Source organism: Heterodontus francisci, chromosome 29, assembly GCF_036365525.1.
Source record: "Heterodontus francisci isolate sHetFra1 chromosome 29, sHetFra1.hap1, whole genome shotgun sequence".
In the NCBI taxonomy this organism is placed as follows: domain Eukaryota; kingdom Metazoa; phylum Chordata; class Chondrichthyes; order Heterodontiformes; family Heterodontidae; genus Heterodontus; species Heterodontus francisci.
In genome coordinates this window covers 42,246,586-42,267,066 of record NC_090399.1, presented here as the reverse complement: position 1 = coordinate 42,267,066, position 20,481 = coordinate 42,246,586, and the positions used below count along the sequence as shown (strand labels likewise).

The window sequence follows — 20,481 nt, the reverse complement described above, 5'->3', positions numbered from 1 at the left end:
GCCCTGGGAGCAGTTGCTGTGACAGTGTGGAGGGAGATTTACTCTTTATCTAACTCATTCACATACCAGTGCAAGATGCTCCTGGACAGTCGGCTCCCAAGGGAGCTCCTCACTGTGCATGTCCATCCATGAACATCTGCTCTGATCCATCACTCCTTTTCCGTCCTAAACCCTCTCTTCTGCTATTTAAGGTCTCCAGAGTCTAACACCTCTCTATCTTTCCACCTCACTTTCCTCCTTTAAGGCACTCCTTCAAATGTACCTCTTTGACCAAGCTTTTCGCTTTTCGTCCCAAGAACCTTGGGACATTTTATGAAGTGAAGGTGCTATACAGATATAAATTGTTATTGTTGTATCCAGCACTGGCCTGAAATCAGGCACATTCTGTACACTCACAGAGATCAGCACAAGAGCACAAAATATTCCATTCACAGGAGCTGCCCCTGGGATGGTGCAGGACGGGTACGTTATAAACCTCTAGAGATGAGCCCTTGTCCACTCCCATTCTACTTTATCCTTTTCTACTGGTTACAGTTGGCATATTGTGTGTGTGTAAAATCCAACCTGAGGCATTTCCCAATTTTGAGCCCTTCAATTCCTTGAGTTCAGCTCATCCTTGAAGACCAGGACTGTCCTTCAGATATCCCGCATTTCCAGACAGCGCATTTCCAGGACTGTCCAAGGGACAAGAGAGTGACGTCAAAGAGATAGGACATGTGCAGTGACACTTAGCAACATCCATCCTGCCCACACCTGTTGCTGTGCTGTGGCAGATGGAGAAATGTTGGAATTTCCCTGCGGAGGGAGATAACGGCAGCTCTGCTATAAAAGACACTAAAAGTCACTCGACCCAAGAGATGGTGAAGGAAAGACTCAGAAAATGTAAAGTTCTGAGGAACTGGATTCTGAACAAAATATGGATCTTCAGATCATGGTGTGTTCATACCAGATACATGTGTTTGATATGCTTGTTGTTTCCAATTAATCCAGATTGTCTATGGATCAAGAGGATTAACAGTCAATATTAGATTTAACACGTATGAGGCCTGTTACAAGGGATTGGAAACCAAACCGGACACAAATAAATAGCATTGAAGTATTGAGGATTGGGAAGATTGGAATTGGATGACATTTGACCCAGCAGGAAGGAAGGAGGAAAAGAAGGAAGGAAGGTGCTAATCTGGAATAACCAGGACAGTGAAGCACTAATGTGCTGGGCCATGGACTGAGCAGGAGGATCAACATTTCCCACTTACATTTCCTTTCCCACTGCTGCTTCTGGAGTCGGTTTGGCCCCATTCGATGGACTGACAGTGAATCTCACTCTTTGTTTCTAACATCCGATTTGTTTCAATTCCATTTATTGTGAAGCTTCCTCTCCAGAGGCTGATGGTACAGAGCTGACCAATGTACAGACACTGGCTAACACTGGATCAGAGGAGAAATTTATACAGATCATTTTCTCCTCTTTTACATCACCCATAACTCTTTGGAGACACAAGTGGTAACTTCTGGCTCCCTTAGTCACCATTCCTGTTAATGTGGGTCAGATTGGGGACACAAGGTCCAGTCCCTCTGAAGTACTGAGATGACATCTCCATATGCATGGAAAGCTTCATCTGACTGATGGAGAATCCAGTCTCTGGCACTTCATGACTGGGAGGAGGATTCCCTCTAATGGCACCAACACTGCCCTTGGATCTGTTTCACCCATCAGCAGCAGAACATCCCTTTACCAGCTCCGACATCAAAAAACCTGCTTGACATTACTGGTCTTCCTTTGATTCCTTTTCTTAGACTGCAGGGAATCCTGCAAACTATTTTTTTCTAATTGTGAACCCAGGTGCATGGCCCAGACTCAGGTTGGGACCAATCTCTGGGGTCCAGGAATAGAATGACTGTGGGTAATTTTGAGAAGTTGGTTCATGGAGAAATTTACAAGAGTATCTTTGGTTTCTGGAGGAAATGCCCACCTGAAAGGTAGTGATATTAGTCCCACTGCATGAGGGGGAATTTGCTGACAATTTTTGGACGGACACTGTCTGCTCTTCACTAAGGAGTTGTTCTAGTCTGGTAATGTCCCAATCATGGTGAACATTTCAGAAAGCTCCCAATTGTGTCAGATTAAGGAGTGTGTAAATGCTGATCGTGGTGGGATTGGCACTCTGTGCATCTGTTTGAGGTAAAAATGAGAGATATGAAGGAGAGAAAAAGTTAGTAGATAAATGAGGGAGATGAGAAGAGGAAAGGTTATGCAGGAATTAATAAAGGTAAATAGAAAAGTGAGATGTGAGGAAGAGAGAAACAGAGAAACAAGAATACTGTGATGGAGACAGAAAGTACAGAGGAAAGTGTGGGAGATGAGAATAGACAAAGGTTAACAGAAAAATGAGCAAATGAAGAGGGAATGAAAGGGAAATAGAATAAATATGAGGAAAAGGAAATAGAAAAATGAGGGAGAATATAAAAAAGAGAAAAAACGATTGAGATATAAAATAGGGAAAGGAATTGAGCAAAGAAAAGATAAATAGAAACAAATAAATCAGTTCAGGACAGTAAAAGTTCTGGAGAAAATGAGAGAAACGGGAAGGAGTAAAATGGGAAATAAGCAAAAGTAAAATTAAATGACAATTAAAACCAACTGAAGAGATTATATGGAGAGGAGAGATTGGAATTGAGGAGATGAAATGTGGTAAGTACAAAATGAGAGATGAGGAATTATGGTACACACAAGAACACAAGAAATAGGAGCAGGAATAAACTATATGGCCAGTCGAACCTGCTCCACCATTCAAAATCATCAGGGCTGATCTTAGGCTTCAACTCTACATTCCCACCCACTCACCGTATCCCTTTATTCACTGAGAGACCAAAAATCTGTAGAAAATGAGAGAGATGCAGAGTTAAATAGGGAAATAAAAGAAAAGGGAAAATTGTGGGTAGAAAAGGTTAGTAAGAAAGAATCAGCTATAAAGGTCTCAGAGGGAGAAAGAAAGAAACCAGTCCAAAGATCAGTAGAATGAAGATGAGAAGAGGAAAAGGAAAGGCAGAAATAATAATTCATCAATGAAGAGAAAATAAGAGAGACAATGGGAGAAATGTTCAGTACAAAATGAGATGGATAGAAAGTAGTAAAGAATGGAGATAGAAAATGAAAGGCAGAAGCTTAATAAAGTCAGTTGAAAAAGGAGAAAGAATAAGAAAAGGTTAATGCAAAATTAATTTACAATTAAAAACAAGAAGCACAATATATTAAGAAAAACAAGTTTTTATTTTTTCTTTCTTCATTCTCTGGATGTGGATTTCACTGGAAAAACCAGCATTTATTACCCATCCCTAATTCCCCTGGAGAAGGTGGTGGTGAGCCGCTGTCTTGAACTGCTGCAATCTGTGTGGGAAAGATATTCTCCCAATGCTGCTGGTAAGGAATGTGTTCCAGGATTTTGACTGTGATGATGCAGGAACGGTGATATATTTCCAATTCAGAATGGTGGGTAAATTGGAGAGGAAATTGGAGGTGGTGCTGTTCCTATGCAGCCCTTGTCTTTCAGTGTGATAGAGGACATGGATTTGAGAGGTGCTGTCAAACAAGCAATTGCGAGTTGCAGCAGTGTGTCTGGTGGACTGCACACACTGCAGGTACAGTACACTGGTGGTCGAGACAGTGAATGTTTGAAGTGGTGGATGGAATGCTGATCAGGTGGACTGCATTGGTGTTGAGCTTTTTGAGTGTTGCTGTCGCCATCCAGGCAAGTGGAGATTATTCCATCACTATCCTGACTTGTGCCATGTAGGTGGTGAACAGGTTTTGTGGAGTCAGGAGGTGATTCAGTTACTGAAGAACACCCAGCCTCTGAACTGTTCTTGTAGCCACCTGGGCAATTTTACACTTCATTGGTTAGGTGCCAGTGTTGTACTTGTACAGTTTTGCTAGAATCACGGCTAGTTCTGGAGCACAAGCCTTCAGCACTGCAGCCAGGAAATGGCGGGAACCCATAGTCTTTGCTGTATCCAGTGCTTTGACTCATTTCTTGGTATCGGGGAGTTTTATTTTATCACTTGTTTATGTGATGTGGGTGTCGCTGGCAAGGCAGTATTTGTTGCCCATCCCTAATTGTCCCTGTGAAGGTGGTGGTGAGTTGCCTGCTTGAACCACTGCAGTCCATGTAGTGTAGGTGCACCCAAATAGAGGTGTGCAAACAAAACCCAACCCAAGTCCGAATGTTGGATCCGGAAACCCGACCCAACCTGAACCCGACACATGCCGTCGGATCCCGTCGGGGTCAGGTCGGGTAGCAGGCCTTTACCCATGTAGTGATGTAAAGGCCCGCCACCCGACCCAACCCCGACGGGTCCCGACGACATGTCGAGTTTGGGTTGGGTGGGGTCGGACGTCGGGGTCTGAAATTCGGGCTCACGTCGGGTTTCCTTTCCACACCTCTACACCCAGAGTGCTGTTAGGGAGGGAGTTCCAGAGTTTCGACCCAGCCACAGTTAAGGAATGGTGATATAGTTCCAAGTCAGGATGGTGTGTGGCTTGGAGGGGAAATAGCAGTTGGTGGTATTCCCATGCATCTGCTGCCCTTGTCCTTCGAGGTGGTAAAGGTTGTGGGTTTGCAAAGCACTGTCGAAGGAGGCACAGTGAGTTGCTGCAGTTCATCTTGTAGATGGTACACACTGCTGCCACTGAGCATCAGTGATGGAGGGAGTGAATGTTGAAGGTGGTGGATGAGGTATCAGTCAAGCGGGCTGCTTTGTCCTGGAGGGTGTCGAACTTCCTGAGGTTGTTGTGGACAGTATTTCATCACATTCCTGACTTGTGCCTTGGACAGGTTATGGGCAGTCAGGAGGTGAATTACTCACTGCAGAATTCCCAGTCTCTGACCTGCTCTTGTCGTCACAGTATTTATGTGGCTGCTCCCGTTCAGTTTCTGGTCAATGGTAGCCCTCAGGATGTTGATTGTGGGGGATTCAACGATGGTAATGCTGTCGAATGTGAAGGGGAGATGGTTAGAGTCCCACTTGTTGGATATGGTCATTGCCTGGCACTTGTGTGGCATAAATATTACTTGCACTTATCAGTCCAAGCCTGAATGTTGTTCAAGTCTTGCTGTATATGGACACGGGCTGCTTCAGTAACTGAAAGTCATGAACGGTGCTGAAAATTGTGTAATCATCAGTGAACATCCTCACTTCTGACCTTACGGGAAGGACATTGATGAAGCAGCTGAAGAAGGTTAGGCCTAGGACACTACCCTGAGGAACTCCTGCAGTGATGTCCCGGAGCTAAGATGATTGACTTCCAACAACCTCAACCATCTTCCTTTGTGCGAGTTATGACTCCAACCAGTGAAGAGATTCCACCCCCCCCCTAGTTTCTATTGACTTTATTTTATTGGAGTTCCTTGTTGCTACAATCAGTCTAATACTGCCGTGATATCAAGGGCAGTGACTCTCACCTCTGGAATTCAGCTCATTTTTGTCCATGTTGAGACTGAGGCTGTAATGAGGTCTGGAGCTGAGTGGTCCTGGCAGAACTCAAACTGAGCATCAGTGAGAAGGCGATTATTTTCACTTGAGAGCACATCAATGACACCTTCCAACACTTTACTGATGATTGAGTGTAGACTGATGGGGCGGTAACTGGCCGGGTTGGATTTGTCCTGCATTTTGTGGACAGGCCATCCCTGGGCAATTTTCCACATTGTCGGGTAGATGCTAGTGTTGTTGCTGTACTGGAACAGCTTGGCTTGGGATGTGGCTGGTTCTGGAGCACAGGTCTTCAGTATTACAGCCGGGATGTTGTCAGGGCCTAGAGCCTTTGCAGTATTCAGTGCCTTCAGCCATTTCTTGATAACATGTGGAGTGAATCGAATTGGCTTAAGGTTGCCATCTGTGATACTGGGGACCTCAGGAGGAGGCTGAGATGGATCATCCACTCGGCACTTCTGGCTGAAGATGGTTACGGTAATTACAGGAACTGTCAGGAGGTCAGTGTGTTGAGGGGAGGATGTTTTCTGTAAAGATGGGATTGAAAGGTCGCAGCAATGAGTAAGGTGTTTTTATGAATGATTATTCCTGGTGTTCCTGTTCTCATGGACACTGTCTGACCAGAATCTGCCCTGCCCCCACACTAACCAGTCACTCCCTGTTCTGTCAATCTCTGGCATGGGAGAAAATAAATTAAAATCCATGAATCCCTTGAGGATAAAATCAATTTTCTACAAAGTATCCAGTTAATGAAAAAGTGCCTTTTAATTTGAAACTGTTTTCAGTGTCAGGAGGGTCGGTAACTAGAGAGACACAGATTGAAGGTAATCGGTAAAAGAAACAGAGGAGAAATGAGGTGAGTATTTTTACAGAGCGAGTTGTTGTGATCTGGAATGTTCTGTCTGAAAGGGCGGTAGAAGCAGATTCAATAAATTTCAAAAGAGAATTGAATAAATATTTGAAAAAGAACAATTTGCAGGAATGTGAGGGCAGAGCAGGAAAGTGGGACTAATTGGATAGATCTTTCAAAGAGCCAGCACAAGCACGATGGGCTGAATGGCCTCCTCCTGTGCTGTAAGATTCTGTAATTCCATGATAATTGATGAGATGATGAGGGGGAATCTCACAGCCCCTCTCGGGAGATACAGTCCGGCTTTGTGAACTGTTTGTATGGAATGTGGACCATCTCCTTACTTTAAATTCAGCCATTATATCGTTCCATGTGGAGTGTTATAAAAGGCTCAGCTCCTGCATCCTCACTTTGTGTCCCGGCCCCAGTCCTGGACCAGTTCTATGATTCAGTCCCTCTGTCTCTGGGACACTCTGGGAGTGAGGTTTAATGAAGAGGGAGCTCAGACTACACACACCAGTCCTGGACCAGCTCTATGAAACCCTAAAGAATGATCCAGTTTAGTCCACGGACTTAATCTAACAAGTCTCAGACTGTTTATAAAACCAAAGAAAGATCTTCACACATTTCCATCACTGAGAGTCGCAGCCTCGAGTTCAGGACTTGGCCTGAGAGACAAAGTGTCATTTTATAGCGGACTCTGCCTGTCAGAGTCTCACAGAAGGAGATGGTAAACGTTTGACGTCTGAATGTCCTGACCTCTCCATGAATGGACAGATTCACACTCAGCATTAGATGGCACTTCAGAGGATGTATTACCTGAGGTGTCAGTCTTGGCTCAGTGGGTAGCTCTGTCTCCTCTGTTAACGTTTTGGGTCAGTGACCCTTCTTCTGAAGAAGGGTCACTGACCCGAAACGTTAACTCTGCTTCTCTTTTCACTGATGCTGCCAGACCTGCTGAGTGGTTCCAGCATTTCTTGTTTTTATTTCAGATTTCCAGCATCCGCAGTATTTGGCTTTTATTTGTTTCCTCTGTGTCTGGAAGGTTGTGAGTTTACATCCTAATCCAGAGACTTGATCACAAAATCAGAGAACAGGTTTGAACGATCAACACTGACTCCACTTTGTAAAGAGACAAGGTTTAACTTAATTGAAAGCCATTCCCTTTCACACACACAGATATATGTTTAATCCTCAGGCAAAGTTTAAAAACAAGCTTCCCGAAATATTAATCTCTGATCTGATAATTCATCGTGATGTCAGAGGATAGGATTTTAAAATCACTGAATGTTTTTCAGGGATGAGAACATTCTGCTAAAGATTGTTTCCAAATGTCTCTTATTTGTTAAAGATCTTGTACAACTCGATTATAATGTTAGAATCACACTAGTTTTACATTACATCGACATGATGTAAATTTAATCAGCATCACAGCAGAACTGCAGTGTAAAAGAGCAATGAGTTGGACAGGAAACAATATTGAAAACTGTCTGTGGATCATCAATACAAGAGACATAGTCCGAGAAAATTAATCCTCTCAAAATAATTAAATCATCTTCACTCTGAATAAATATCCATCATTTCCTGAAAATTAATTTTATTCCTTATCAAAATTACTGATCTAATCCCTCCTCCAGTATCTAATCCTTTCCAATATCAGGATTATAAACATTCACACTTCCCCCAATCTCCACGTGACTCCTTCCACCTCAGACAGCTTTCTCCAGCCACGGGGTTTGATCAGTTCAGAGATGAGGAACGAGGCTGATCTTTAGGGTCAGAGTTGGGAGGAAGGACTGGAGAAACTTGAGCTTTTCAGCCTCGAAAGGGAGAGACTGAAAGGACAGGATATTTATTCGACAGGATTTCTATAGCGCCTTTCACAACATCAGGACATCCCAAAGTGCTTCACAGACAATGAAATACTACCGAAGTGTAGTAACTGTTATAATGTAGGAAACACGGCAGCCGATTTGTGCACAGCAAGATCCCACAAACAGCGATGTGATAATGACCAGACAATCTGTTCTAGGTGTTGTTTGAGGATAAATATTGTCCGGGACACTGATGGGAATCTCACTGTCCTTCATCTTTACAATTAACATCAGTTCACAGAAAACAAATGATCCCATTACCACTATCGCCCAATAAAAGTCATCTGGACTCCTGGTTTCCATGGTGACTGAGTGTGTTCTGAGAGCTGGAGTGTGAAACTGGGCATTGGTGTTTGAACCAGAGATGAACCGAGAGCTGCAGTGAGTGTTATTTCAATAATCTGCATTTATATAGCGCCTTTAACAGTAAAATGTCACAAGGTGCTTCACAGGAGCTTTATTGGGTAAAAACTGACACTGAGCCACATTAGGAGATATTAGGACAGGTGACCAGAAGCTTGGTCAAAGAGGGAGGTTTAAAGAGCATCTTAAAGGAGGAGAGAGAATTAGAGAGATGGAGAGGTTTAGGGAGGGAATTCCAGAGTTTAGTCCTCGGTAGCTGAAGGCACGGCCACCGATCGTGAAGAGATGTCAATCGGGGATGCTCAAGAAGCCAGAATTGGAGGAGTGCAGAGATCTCGGAGGGTTGTGGGGCTGAAGGAGATTACAGAGATAGGGAGGGGAAAGGCCATTGAGGGATTTGAACATGAGGATGAGAATTTTAAAATCGAGGTGTTGCCCGACCGGGAACCAGTGTAGGTCAGTGATCACAGGGGGTGATGGGTGAACGGGACTGGGTGTGAGTTAGGATATGGGCAGCAGAGTTTTAGATGAACTGAAGTTTACGGAGGGTGGAAGGTGGGAGGCCGGCCAGGAGGGAATTGGAATAATCGAGTCTGGAGGTAACAAAGGCACGGATGAAGTTTTCAGCAGCAGATGTACTGAGGCAGGGGTGGAGTCAGGCGATGTTACAGAGCCCTAATCGAAACACCATCCAACGCCCCAAACACTCCTTTCATGTGAAGCTGTGATTTACTTGTACTTCTTTCAATTTAGTATATTATATTCGCTGCTCACAATGTGGTCTCCTCTATATTGGGGGGACAAAACACAGATTGGGTGACTGTTTTGTTAGTCCGAAAGCATGACCCTGAGCTTCCGGTTACTTGCCATCTCCCCCATGCTCTCATGCTCGAGGAGCAGCACCTGATCTTTCAATTAGGCACTCTCCAGCCTTGCAGACTGAACATTGAGTTCAATAACTTCAGAGCATGACTGGCCTTTTATTAATATTTTATTTTTTAACCATGTGCCTGCTTTTCATGTCAGCAGAATAATGAGCAGCTCTGACATGAACACTCTCTCTGGACTAATGATTTGTCTTTCACCACAAGCATTAACACTCGCTTTGCCTTTGTCACAGGACTGCTTTGTTATTTAATCTCTCCTGCCCTCTGCCCTATCTAACACCTTCCCCTTTGTTCTCTTCCCCACCCCCCTCCACTTCACTTGCTTAAAACCTAATTCTTTTCTAACCTCTGCCAGTTCTGCTGAAAGTTCACAGACCTGAAACATTAACTTTGCTTCGTTCTCCACAGATGCTGCCAGACCTGCTGAGAATTTCCAGCACATTTTGTTTTTGTTTCAGATTTCCAGCATTTGCAGTATTTTTCTTTTATTTCAGGGAAAATATTGGACCCTTGTCCACATTCAAAGGGTCGGATTTACTGTGGACCAGAATCCACCTGCTCTCTGATTCCAATCTCAAGGACATTGGGAAGAGTCGAGAGGGAGGGAATTTTTAAAATGAAATTAATATTCATGTCACCAGATAAGTTGCTTGTATCATGGGTTGTATTTCACATTGAAAGAGTGCTGCACTGTCAGAGGAGTAGTACTGAGGGAGTGCTGCACTGTCAGAGGGGTAGTACTGAGGGAGTGCTGCACTGTCAGAGGGTCAGTACTGAGGGAGTGCTGCACTGTCAGAGGGTCAGTACTGAGGGAGTGCTGCACTGTCCGAGGGTGAGTATTGAGGGAGTGCTGCACTGTTGAAGGGGCATTACTGAGGGAGTGCTTTTTTTTTATTCTTTCATGGGATGTGGGCATCGCAGGCCAGGCCAGCATTTATTGCCCATCCCTAATTGCCCATGAACTGAGTGGCTTGCGAGGCCATTTCGAGGGCATGTAAGAGTCAACCACATTTCTTTCCCTAAAGGACATTAGTGAACCAGATGGGTTTTTACAACAATCGACAATGGTTTCATGGCCATCATTCGACTAGCTTTAAATTCCAGATTTTATTAATTGAATTCAAATTCCACCTTCTGCTGTGGTGGGATTCGAACCCATGTCCCCAGAGCAATACCTGGGTCTCTGGGTTACTAGTCCAGTGACAATACCAGTATGCCACCGCCTCCCCATGCTGTGTTGTTGACTGTGCTATGTTGTTGGAGGTCAGTAGTGAGGCAGTGCCGTGCTGTTGTAGGGGCAGTGCTGAGAGGGGGGTTGAACTGTTGGAATCTGAGTAGCGTCATTGAGTCATAGAGTTATACAGCAAAGAAACAGGGCCTTCAGCCCATTGTATCCATGCTGGCCATCAAGCACCTTTCCTGCTCTAATCCCATTTTCCAGCACTTGGCCCGTAACCTCGTATGCTATGGCGTTTCAAGTGCTCATCTAAATACTTCTTAAATGTTATGAGGGTTCCTGCCTCTACCACCACTTCAGGCAGTGAGTTCCAGATTCCAAACACACTCTGGATGAAAAAAATCTTTCCTCAAATCCCCTCTAAACCTCCTGCTCATTACCTTAAATCTAAGCCCCCTGGTTATTGACCCCTCCACTAAGGAAAAAGGTGTATTCCTATCTACCCTATCTATGCCCCTCACAATTTTGTACACCTCAATCAGGTCCTCTCTCAGTCCTTTTTGCTCTAAGGAAAACAACCCTAGCCTATCCAGTCTCTCTTCATAGCTGAAATGCTCCAGCCCAAGTAACATCCGGGTGAATATCCTCTGCACCCTCTCCAGTGCAATCAAATCCTTCCCATAGTGTGGTGACCAGAACTGTACACAGTACTCCAGCTGTGGCCTAACTAGCATTTTATACAGCTCCACCATAACCTCCCTGCTCTTATATTCTATGCCTCAGCTAATAAAGGCAAGTATCCCATATGCCTTCCTAACCACCTTATCTACCTGTGCTGCTGCCTTCAAAGATCTGTGGACAAGTACACCAAGGTCCCTCTGACCTTCTGTACTTCCTCGGGTCCTACCATCCATTGTATAATCCCTTGCCTTATTAGTCCTCCCAAAATGCACCACCTCACACTTCTCAGGATTAAATTCCATTTTCCACTGCTCCACCCATCTTACCAGCCCATCTATATTGTCCTCTATTCAAAGGCTTTCCTCCTCACTATCTATGACACCACCAATTTTCATGTCATCTACGAACTTACTGATCATACCTCCTAGATTCACGTCCAAATCATTTATGTACACTACAAAGAGCGAGGATCCCAGCACCGATCTCTGTGGTGCACCACTGGTCACAGGCTTCCAATCGCAAAAACAACCCTCGACCATCACCCTCTGTCTCCTGCCACTAAGCCAATTTTGGATCCAATTTGCCAAATTGCCCTGGATCCCATGGGCTCTTGCCTTCTTAACCAATCTCCCATGCGGGACAACTGCTTTCCCCTCATCCACACACCTCGTCACCTCCTCGAAAAATTCAATCTAATTTGTTAGACATCATCTCCATCTGACACGCCATGATGACTATCCTTGATTAATCCCTGCCTCTCCAACGGATAAGCCAGGGAACTACAGGCCGGTGAGCCTTTCATCAGTGGTGGGAAAGTTATTGGAAGGGATTCTAAGAGACAGGATTTATATGCATTTGTGCGACACGAATTTGATTGAATTTTCTGAGGAGGTGACCAAGAAGATTGACGAGGGCAGGGTGATGGACATTGTCTACATGGACTTTAGCAAGGCTTTTGACAAGGTCCCGCATGGTAGGCTGGTCCAGAAGGTTCGAACACATGGGATCCAGGGTGAGCTAGCCAATTGGATACAAAATTGGCTTGGTGATAGGAGGGAGAGGGTGGTAGTGGAGGGTTGTTTTTCAGATTGGAGGCCGGTGACCAGTGGTGTGCCGCAGGAATCGGTGCTGGGCCCTCTGTTGTTTGTCATATATATTAATGACTTGGATGTGAATGTAGGGTACATGATTAGTAAGTTTGCAGATGACACCAAAATTGGTGGTATAGCGGACAGTGAAGAAGGCTGTCTAAGGTTACAGGATATAGATCTAAGGATATAGATCAACTGGGAAAGTGGACAAGGGATTGGCAAATGGAATTTAATGCAGACAAGTGCGAAGTGATGCATTTTGGGAAGTTAAACCAGGGCAGGACATGTACAGTGAATGTTAGGGCCCTGGGGAGTGTTGTTGAGCAGAGAGACCTTGGGGTGCAAGTACACAGTTCCCTGAAAGTGGCAACACAGGTAGACAGGGTAGTGAAGAAGGCATATGGCATGCTTGTCTTCATCGGCCGAGGCATTGAGTATAAGAGTTGGGACATCATGTCACAATTGTACATAACATTGGTGCGGCTACATTTGGAGTACTGTGTGCCGTTCTGGCGCCGCACTACAAGCAAGATGTGTTTAAGCATTGAGAGGGTGCAGAAAAGATTCACAAGAATGTTGCCTGGTTTGGAGGGCTTGAGTTATAAAGAGAGATCGGACAGGCTGGGTCTGTTTTCCCTGGAGCGAAGGAGGCTGAGAGGGGATATGATAGAGGTATATAAAATTATGAGAGGCATAGATAGGGTAGATAGCCAGAGTCTGTTTCCCATGGTAGGGGTGACTAAAACTAGAGGGCATAGATTTAAGGTGAGAGGGAGGAGGTTTAAAGGGGATCAAAGGGATAAGTTTTTCACACGAAGAATAGTGGGTATCTGGAATGAGCTGCCAGAGGAGGTGGTGGAGGCAGGAACAGTAGCAACATTTAAGAGGCATCTGGACAGGTACTTGAATGAGCAAGGCATAGAGGGATATGGAATTAATGCAGGCAAGTGGGATTAGTATAGATAAGCATTATGGTAAGCATGGGCACGGTGGGCTGAAGGGCCTGTTTCTATGCTGTACGACTCTATGACTCTAAGTGGAGATTAATCCTGTCCCTCAGAATTTTTTCCAATAGTTTCCCTACCACTGATGTTAGACTCACCGGCTTGTAATTACCTGGTTTATCCCTGTTAGCCTTCTTGAATAATGGTACCACATTCGCTGTCCTCCAGTCCTCTGGCACCTCTCCTGTGGCCAGAGGGGATTTGAAAATTTGTGTCAGAGCCCCTGCAGGGAGTGCTGCACTCTTGGAGGGTGAGTTGTGAGAGAGTGCTGCACTGTCAGAGGGGCAGTACTGAGGGAGTGCTTCACTGTTGGAGGGTGAGTGGTGAGAGAGTGCTGCACTGTCTGAGGTGATAGCTTGCAAATGTGATATTAAACTGAGGCTCTGACAGGTTGATGTGAAGGATTACATGGCCCTATTCCAAGACATGCATGTGATTTCCTCCTGGTATCCAGGTCAATATTTATCACGCAAGCAACATGAGAAAAACAGATCATCTGGTTATTATTATATTGCTGTTTGTGGGAGCTTGCTGTGCACAATTTGGAATTGTGTATATTACAGTTCCAAATAAATGAATGTAAAGGATTTTGAGACATCATGAGTTTGTGAAAGGTGCTACAGAAATGCAATTCGTTATTTTCTTTTGATACAAATTCCAATGTGTTCTCATTTAATTCATTCTCGGGATGTGGGCATTGCTGACAAGGCCGACATTGACTACCCATCCCTAGTTCCCCTGAAAGGGTGGTGCTGGGCCTTCTTCCTGAACCACTGCAGTCCTTGTGGTGAAGGTGCTCCCACAGTGCAGTTAGGAAAGGAGTTCCAGAATTGTGACCCAATGACAATGAAGGAACGGCCGATATATTTCCAAATCAGGATGGTGTGGGACTCGAAGGGATCTTGGAGGTGATGGTGTTCCCATGTACTTGCTGCCTTTGTCCTTCTAGGTGGTGGAGGGAGTGGGTTTGGGAGGTGCTGTTGAAGGAGTCTTGGCGAGATGCTGTCGGGGGACTAACATACAGAACAGCAGCAGTGTGGAACTGGCTGCAGGGAGATCAGGGATTAAATCCATTCACACCCGTTTCTGGTCACAATCCGATCTCCTGATCCCAGTGTATCCATCCCTCCATTTAAGTTATACAGCCCAGTGTTCACCAGCTGATATATCACAGCTTCGAGACAGTTCAATGTTATTATATTGTTTTAATCTGACCCCAGCTGACCCTCAATAATCTGTTTAAAGCTTCTGGTTAAACAGATCAACATAGAACATGTTAACATTTTCTTTAAGTGTGCTCTTTCTAAAAGATTTCTGTCTCTGGCTAATCAAAACCTCAATTCCCAAACAGCCCATAACTCTTGGGCTTTTCTCTCTCTCTTTGATGTTCAGTTCTGCTAACCTGGGTCCCACAAACCATGGGATTTAATGCAACACTCACCGATACGTCAGATCCTCAAAGACAGCTCAGTGTGTGAACACAAACATCTGAGAGAACATTAAACTCCACAGAAATTTAACCCCTTATTACTGCCTCCTTCTGACATTCTCCTCCTGCCTGATATTTCTGGGGATCAGTCGATGTGATTAAACCCAGGACAGGCCGGGATATTAATGACACAATTGGAGTCAGTAATCTGTCAATCAGCCTCGCTAATTGATATCAAGTGACTCAGTGTTGGGGAACGAGTTCTCACTGACTAACAAACGGAACCTGGAGCAGAAACTGAATCTATCAGGACCATCATCTCTGCTGCTCGTTCTGTCCCTGAGAGATGGGAATCTCAGTGTTTAACCAGATTGTTATTTCTCTCCTGTTTGGAGCAGAAGAGATAGGGAGGGGTGTAGGGGCTGGAGGAAGTTACAGAGATAAGGAGGGGTGTAGGAACCGGGGGATGTTACAGAGATAGGGAGGAGTGAAGGGGCTGGAGGAGGTTATAGAAATAGGGAGCGGTGTAGGGGCTGGTGGAGGTTACAGAGACATAGAGGGGTGTAGGGCTGGAGGAGGTTACAGAGATAGGGAGTGTTCAGGTAATGGAGGGATCTGAAAGCAAGGTGAGAATTTTAAAATCAAGGTGTTACAGAACCAGGAATCAATGTAAGGTAGCGAGCACAGAGGGTGATGGGTGAACGGTGTTTGGTGCGAATTAAGACATGGGCGGCAGAGTTTTGGAGGGCAGAATGTGGGTGACCAGGCAGGAACACATTAGAATAGTCGAGTGTGGAGGCAACAAAGGAATGGATGAGGGTTTCAGCAGCAGACGAGCTGAGGCAGGATTGGAGTCGGGAGATGTTACAGAGGTTGAAATAGGTGGTCTTAGTGATGGAGTGAATATGAGCTCGGAAGTTGGTTGCACCTCAGACAGTTGCCAACAATTCCATTCAGTTGATGGAAGTCTGGGGATAAATATTCCATTCATGGACTGGAAACACTGGGACCTGCCTCTGGGCTGCTCTCAGTTGTTTTGTTTATTCATTAATTGAATAATTGATGTAACTGGATATTTCACCGCACTCTTGACCTGCTCTCTGAACTTGGACTGAGTCACCACATAAATAAATGTGTTTGTGCAGCAACTTAAATTCTGCAGCATAAATCCAACCTCTCCAAATAGATAAGAAGAATCATCATCAAAGTGATATGTGATGTTTAAGTAATATAAAACATATACCAACCACAGAAATATGAAGTTGCCAGATATGGTGAAGAGTAAAATCACAGACTTTCTTCTGCTCTCCATCTCTGGGTCACTGTGATTCTCTCCCTTGTTCTGACCCCTCAGTCCCTTACGGACTCGACTGGCCACTAAAATGTGTCTGACTGTCAGAACGTTGAGCAACAGGATTAAAGCAAATGGGATCAATGGAGTTAAAACTGTATCAAACCTGGCAAATCCCACCCATCCAGGATCAGTAAAATAGCTTGGCTTTGCGACACAGAACCACGGTAAATTGTCATTTATCTCTCCAGGTTCATATTTAAAGAAGATGGGGATGTTTTTTAAACAAAGCAGAATGCTGGTTGTTGCTAGAACCACAGTCGCAGTTTTCTCAGTGCAATATTTTGTTTTCAGCTTCTGGCAACAAATGGCCACAAATCGATCAAAGGTGAAAGTGATCGTGAACCAGACAGAACACTCAGTGAATGTATGATTCAGGACAAGGATAACACTACACACAGGGGTGATGTCCAGGAAAGACACCGGGAAATAATAATAATGGATCATCCCCAGTATGACCTCAATGATAATGAGCAGTAGATCCGCAGTTGCCATGGCCACCAGGTAGCGAGTGGTGCAGGTGGAGAGGCCGCACTTTCCCCGGGACAGGATCATAATCGTCAGTAAATTAACTGTAAGGGAGAGAAGGGAAAAGAGACGGAAAATTACTGATCAAACATTCTCCGTGTCTGACCCAGAGAGTAAGGACAGGATTTTAGCACCAAAAACAGGGAAGGTAGGGGCGGGTCAGAGGTTAAAATTTAAACATCTCAACCCTCGGCTCCAACCCACCTTCATACACCATCCACCACCCCCCAACCACGCATCACATTGGGAATGGACCCCCTTCACCCTGTGATTGCATCTCACCACACCCCAGGGTCTGAACCACCACACCCCAGGGTGTGGAAAAAACATCTCGAAACACAGAATATAATAAAGAGTAGTCAGCACATATTCCAAAAAGCAGGTCAAACTTGAATTCTTTGAATAATATCAGAAAGAGTGGATAAGACTAATATAGATGATGTAATATACATTGATTTTCTAAAGGTCTTTGATAAGGGAACACGCAGCAGACTTATGACTAATCTCAGATCAAGTGGAGTTCGGGGACAAGCAGCAGAATGGACAGTGAGCTGGCTACAGAAACAGAAAACAGGGAGTAGGGGTTAAAGGCATTTCCTCAGATTGGTGGAAGGTGGGAAGTGGTGTTCCACAAGGATCAGCGCTAGGAACATTGTCGTTCAGCATTTACATAAACAATATGGACTTGGGAAGCAGAATCACAATTTCAAGATTTGCAGACAAATCCAAGTTGAGAGTACAGTTGATACAGAGGAGGAATGCAACAAAATACCTGAAGATATTATTAATAGTGAATGAACGTGCACAATGGACGTTTAAATGGAAAATGAATTTCAGTCGAGCTAAGTGTGAGATGCTGAATTTTAATCAGAAAAATAAGGTTCCCTCATAAACCTTGGAAAATAAGCAGCTGAATGGGTTCAAGGGGGAAAGGGGTTCAGGTGAACAGATTCACAAATCATTTCAAGTAGTAACACAGATTAACAGGATCATAAAAATACATACAAAGCACTGGAGTTCGTTTCCAGAGGAATGGAATTGAAAAAGCAAAGAGCTGATATTAAACTAATATAGAACCTTGGTTATACAACACTTAGTGTACTGTGTACAGTTCTGCTCTCCATATTGCAAAAAGAGTATTGATGCACTGGAGAAGGTGCAATTATTTTAATTAGAATGATACCAGAACTGAGAGAAGTGTACTATTTATTTCATCATTAACAGTTTACTAATATTATTTACTGCCCTCGGTCTGATCTATGTATTATGAAAACCCAATATGTCTCTTCCTCAGTTATAGGTGCCTCTCCTCTCAGGGACACACTTTATTGAGCTAAGGGCAGAGGTTGGTACAGGTTACATGTGTCGAGACTCTGGATCATAGATAAGAACTGATCTGTCAAAACATCATCAGTTACAGAAGTGGACGATTCAATAAACACAGCCCAATATTCATCCTGTGTAACATAATAAAATTCACAAGTCATGACCCACAGATTCTCAGGACGACATTGGGGGAAGGGGCATAATCGACACCAAAACATCTGAAGTTTTCACGTAACTATAGGCAGAATAAGAATAAGTCATTAACAAGAGGATTAGAGTATTGTAAAAAATTGGTCCTGCTGTTTAACTATCAGAAAGTTGTTTCTGTTGGAGCAATTGAATGGGAGACAGAGCAATATCAATACATTTCACTTTATACACTTATTACTAAACATAAGCAAAAAACACTTTCAATTAATTACATTGTTAAAACACAGAGGAGCTTCATGGAATGGAGAGATCAGATACCAGAAACAATGATTTCAAAATAGAACCGGGTTATACAATTGTACTCAGTACAATTCCACAGTGACAGATACTCCCAGTAATACATGGTCACAGGGATCAGGTGTTCCACTCCAGTTCGTGACTCATACTCAGTGCAGTTCTACAGTGACAGATACTCCCAGTAAGACATGGTCACAGGGATAAGGTGTTCCACTCCAGTTAGTGACCCACACTCAGTACAGTTCCACAGTGACAGATACTCCTCGTAATACCTGGTCACTGGGATCAGGTGTTCCACTCCAGTTAGTGACCCACACTCATTTTGATTTTACACTGACTGATGCTTCCACTAATATCTTCACTCAGAGAGTTGCCTTCGCTGAGGTCTAATTCAGCATTACACGATATTCCACTAAATGCAATAACTTGATAATTCAGAGAGCCTGTCAATTACAGACAGAGATTTATTATCAGCCGAGACAATGGAATAAAACTGCAGAGATAATTCAGGATATTTGACATAAGGAAATGATATCACTGATCGGGTGTCTGTATAACGGTGACCACTAGATCAGCATTTAACATTTTCAGTCACAGAGTAAAACCAGAGACCAGCTCACACACAGATTTACACAACTTCAGTGGTTATAGTCACTTACCAGGAACACCAATGACAGCGATGATAGGATAATATATTTTCCCGATACTGTCAATTGTTTGGCGCATTTTCTGTGTGAAGGGATGTGTCCCTTTGTGCTGCAGGCAATCTCTCTGTATTAAACTCTGAGGTGACACATTGCCAGAGCCTGTAATTTATACCCTCTGGGATCACCCCGGGGATATTGAGGTTGCAACATTGTTCAAACTTTTTTTTTCAATTTGAGCAAACAGATTACGATATTGCATCAAGTCTGTGTTGTGATAGAATATATTTATTTCTGAGATTGAATTGGAAAACTCCAAAGACTGGACAATTCTGATCACATTAATTAACTAATGAAAATTGGAAGCTGTATTCTCCCAGCAATGAGGTTGTTCTTTCAAACACCATCAGTCCCATCTCGAGATCTCATGTTGTTTCAGTGATGACCTTCACTCAACTGTGTCCATGCAGCAATTCAAAAAAAGAAAGTTAGTTTAATGATGGCCATGATATCATTGTCGATTGTTGTAAAAACTCATCTGGTTCACTAATGTCCTTACCTGGTCTGGCCTACATGTGACTCCAGACCCACAGCAATGTGGTTGACTCTTACATGGCCGATGAAATGGCCTAGCAAGCCACTCAGTTGTATCTAACCGCTACGAAGTCAATAAAAAGGAATGAAACTGGACAGACCACCAAGCATCGACCTTGGCACTGGAAACGACAATGGCAAACCCAGACCTGTCGACCCTGCAAAGTCCTCCTAACTAGCATCTGGGGGCTTGTGCCAAAGTTGGGAGAGCTGTCCCACAGACTAGTCAAGCAACAGCCTGACATAGTACACACCCATGGAATCATACCTGACAGACAACGTCCCACACTCTGCCATCACCATCCCCGGGTATGTCCTGTCCCACTGGCAGGACAGACCCAGCAGAGGTGGCGGCACAGTGGTATATAGTAGGGAGGGAGTTGCCCTGGGAGTCCTTAGCATCGACTCTGGACCCCATGAAGTCTCATGGCATCAGGTCCAGTATGGACAAGGTAATCTCCCAATGATTACCACCAACCGCCTTCCGTCAGCTGATGAGTCAGTGCTCCTCCATGTTGAACATCACTTGGAGGAAGCACTGAGGGTGGAAAGGGCACAGAATGTACTCTGAGTGGGGGACTTCAATGTCCATTACCATGAGTTGCTTGGTAGCACCACTACTGACCGAGCTGGCCGAGTCCTAAAAGACATATCTGCTAGACTGGGTATGTGGCAGGTTGTGTGGGAACCAACAAGAGGGGAAAACATACTTGACCTCATCCTCATCAATCTGCCTGCCGCAGAT

General features: G+C 44.3%; 1 protein-coding gene across 1 annotated transcript; it reads right to left on the bottom strand.

Annotated features, from left to right (window-relative positions):
- Positions 1–1,238: 1,238 nt before the first annotated feature.
- Positions 1,239–19,227, bottom strand: LOC137345802 (probable G-protein coupled receptor 139). The gene is made up of 5 exons (XM_068009053.1): positions 19,158–19,227; positions 15,916–16,769; positions 4,249–4,440; positions 2,846–2,877; positions 1,239–1,428 (listed from the first exon to the last, which is right to left on the bottom strand). Exons 1-5 carry the CDS (start codon positions 19,222–19,224, stop codon positions 1,239–1,241), a joined length of 1,335 nt encoding a protein of 444 aa, XP_067865154.1. The 5' UTR covers positions 19,225–19,227.
- Between the last annotated feature and the right edge of the window lie 1,254 nt (positions 19,228–20,481).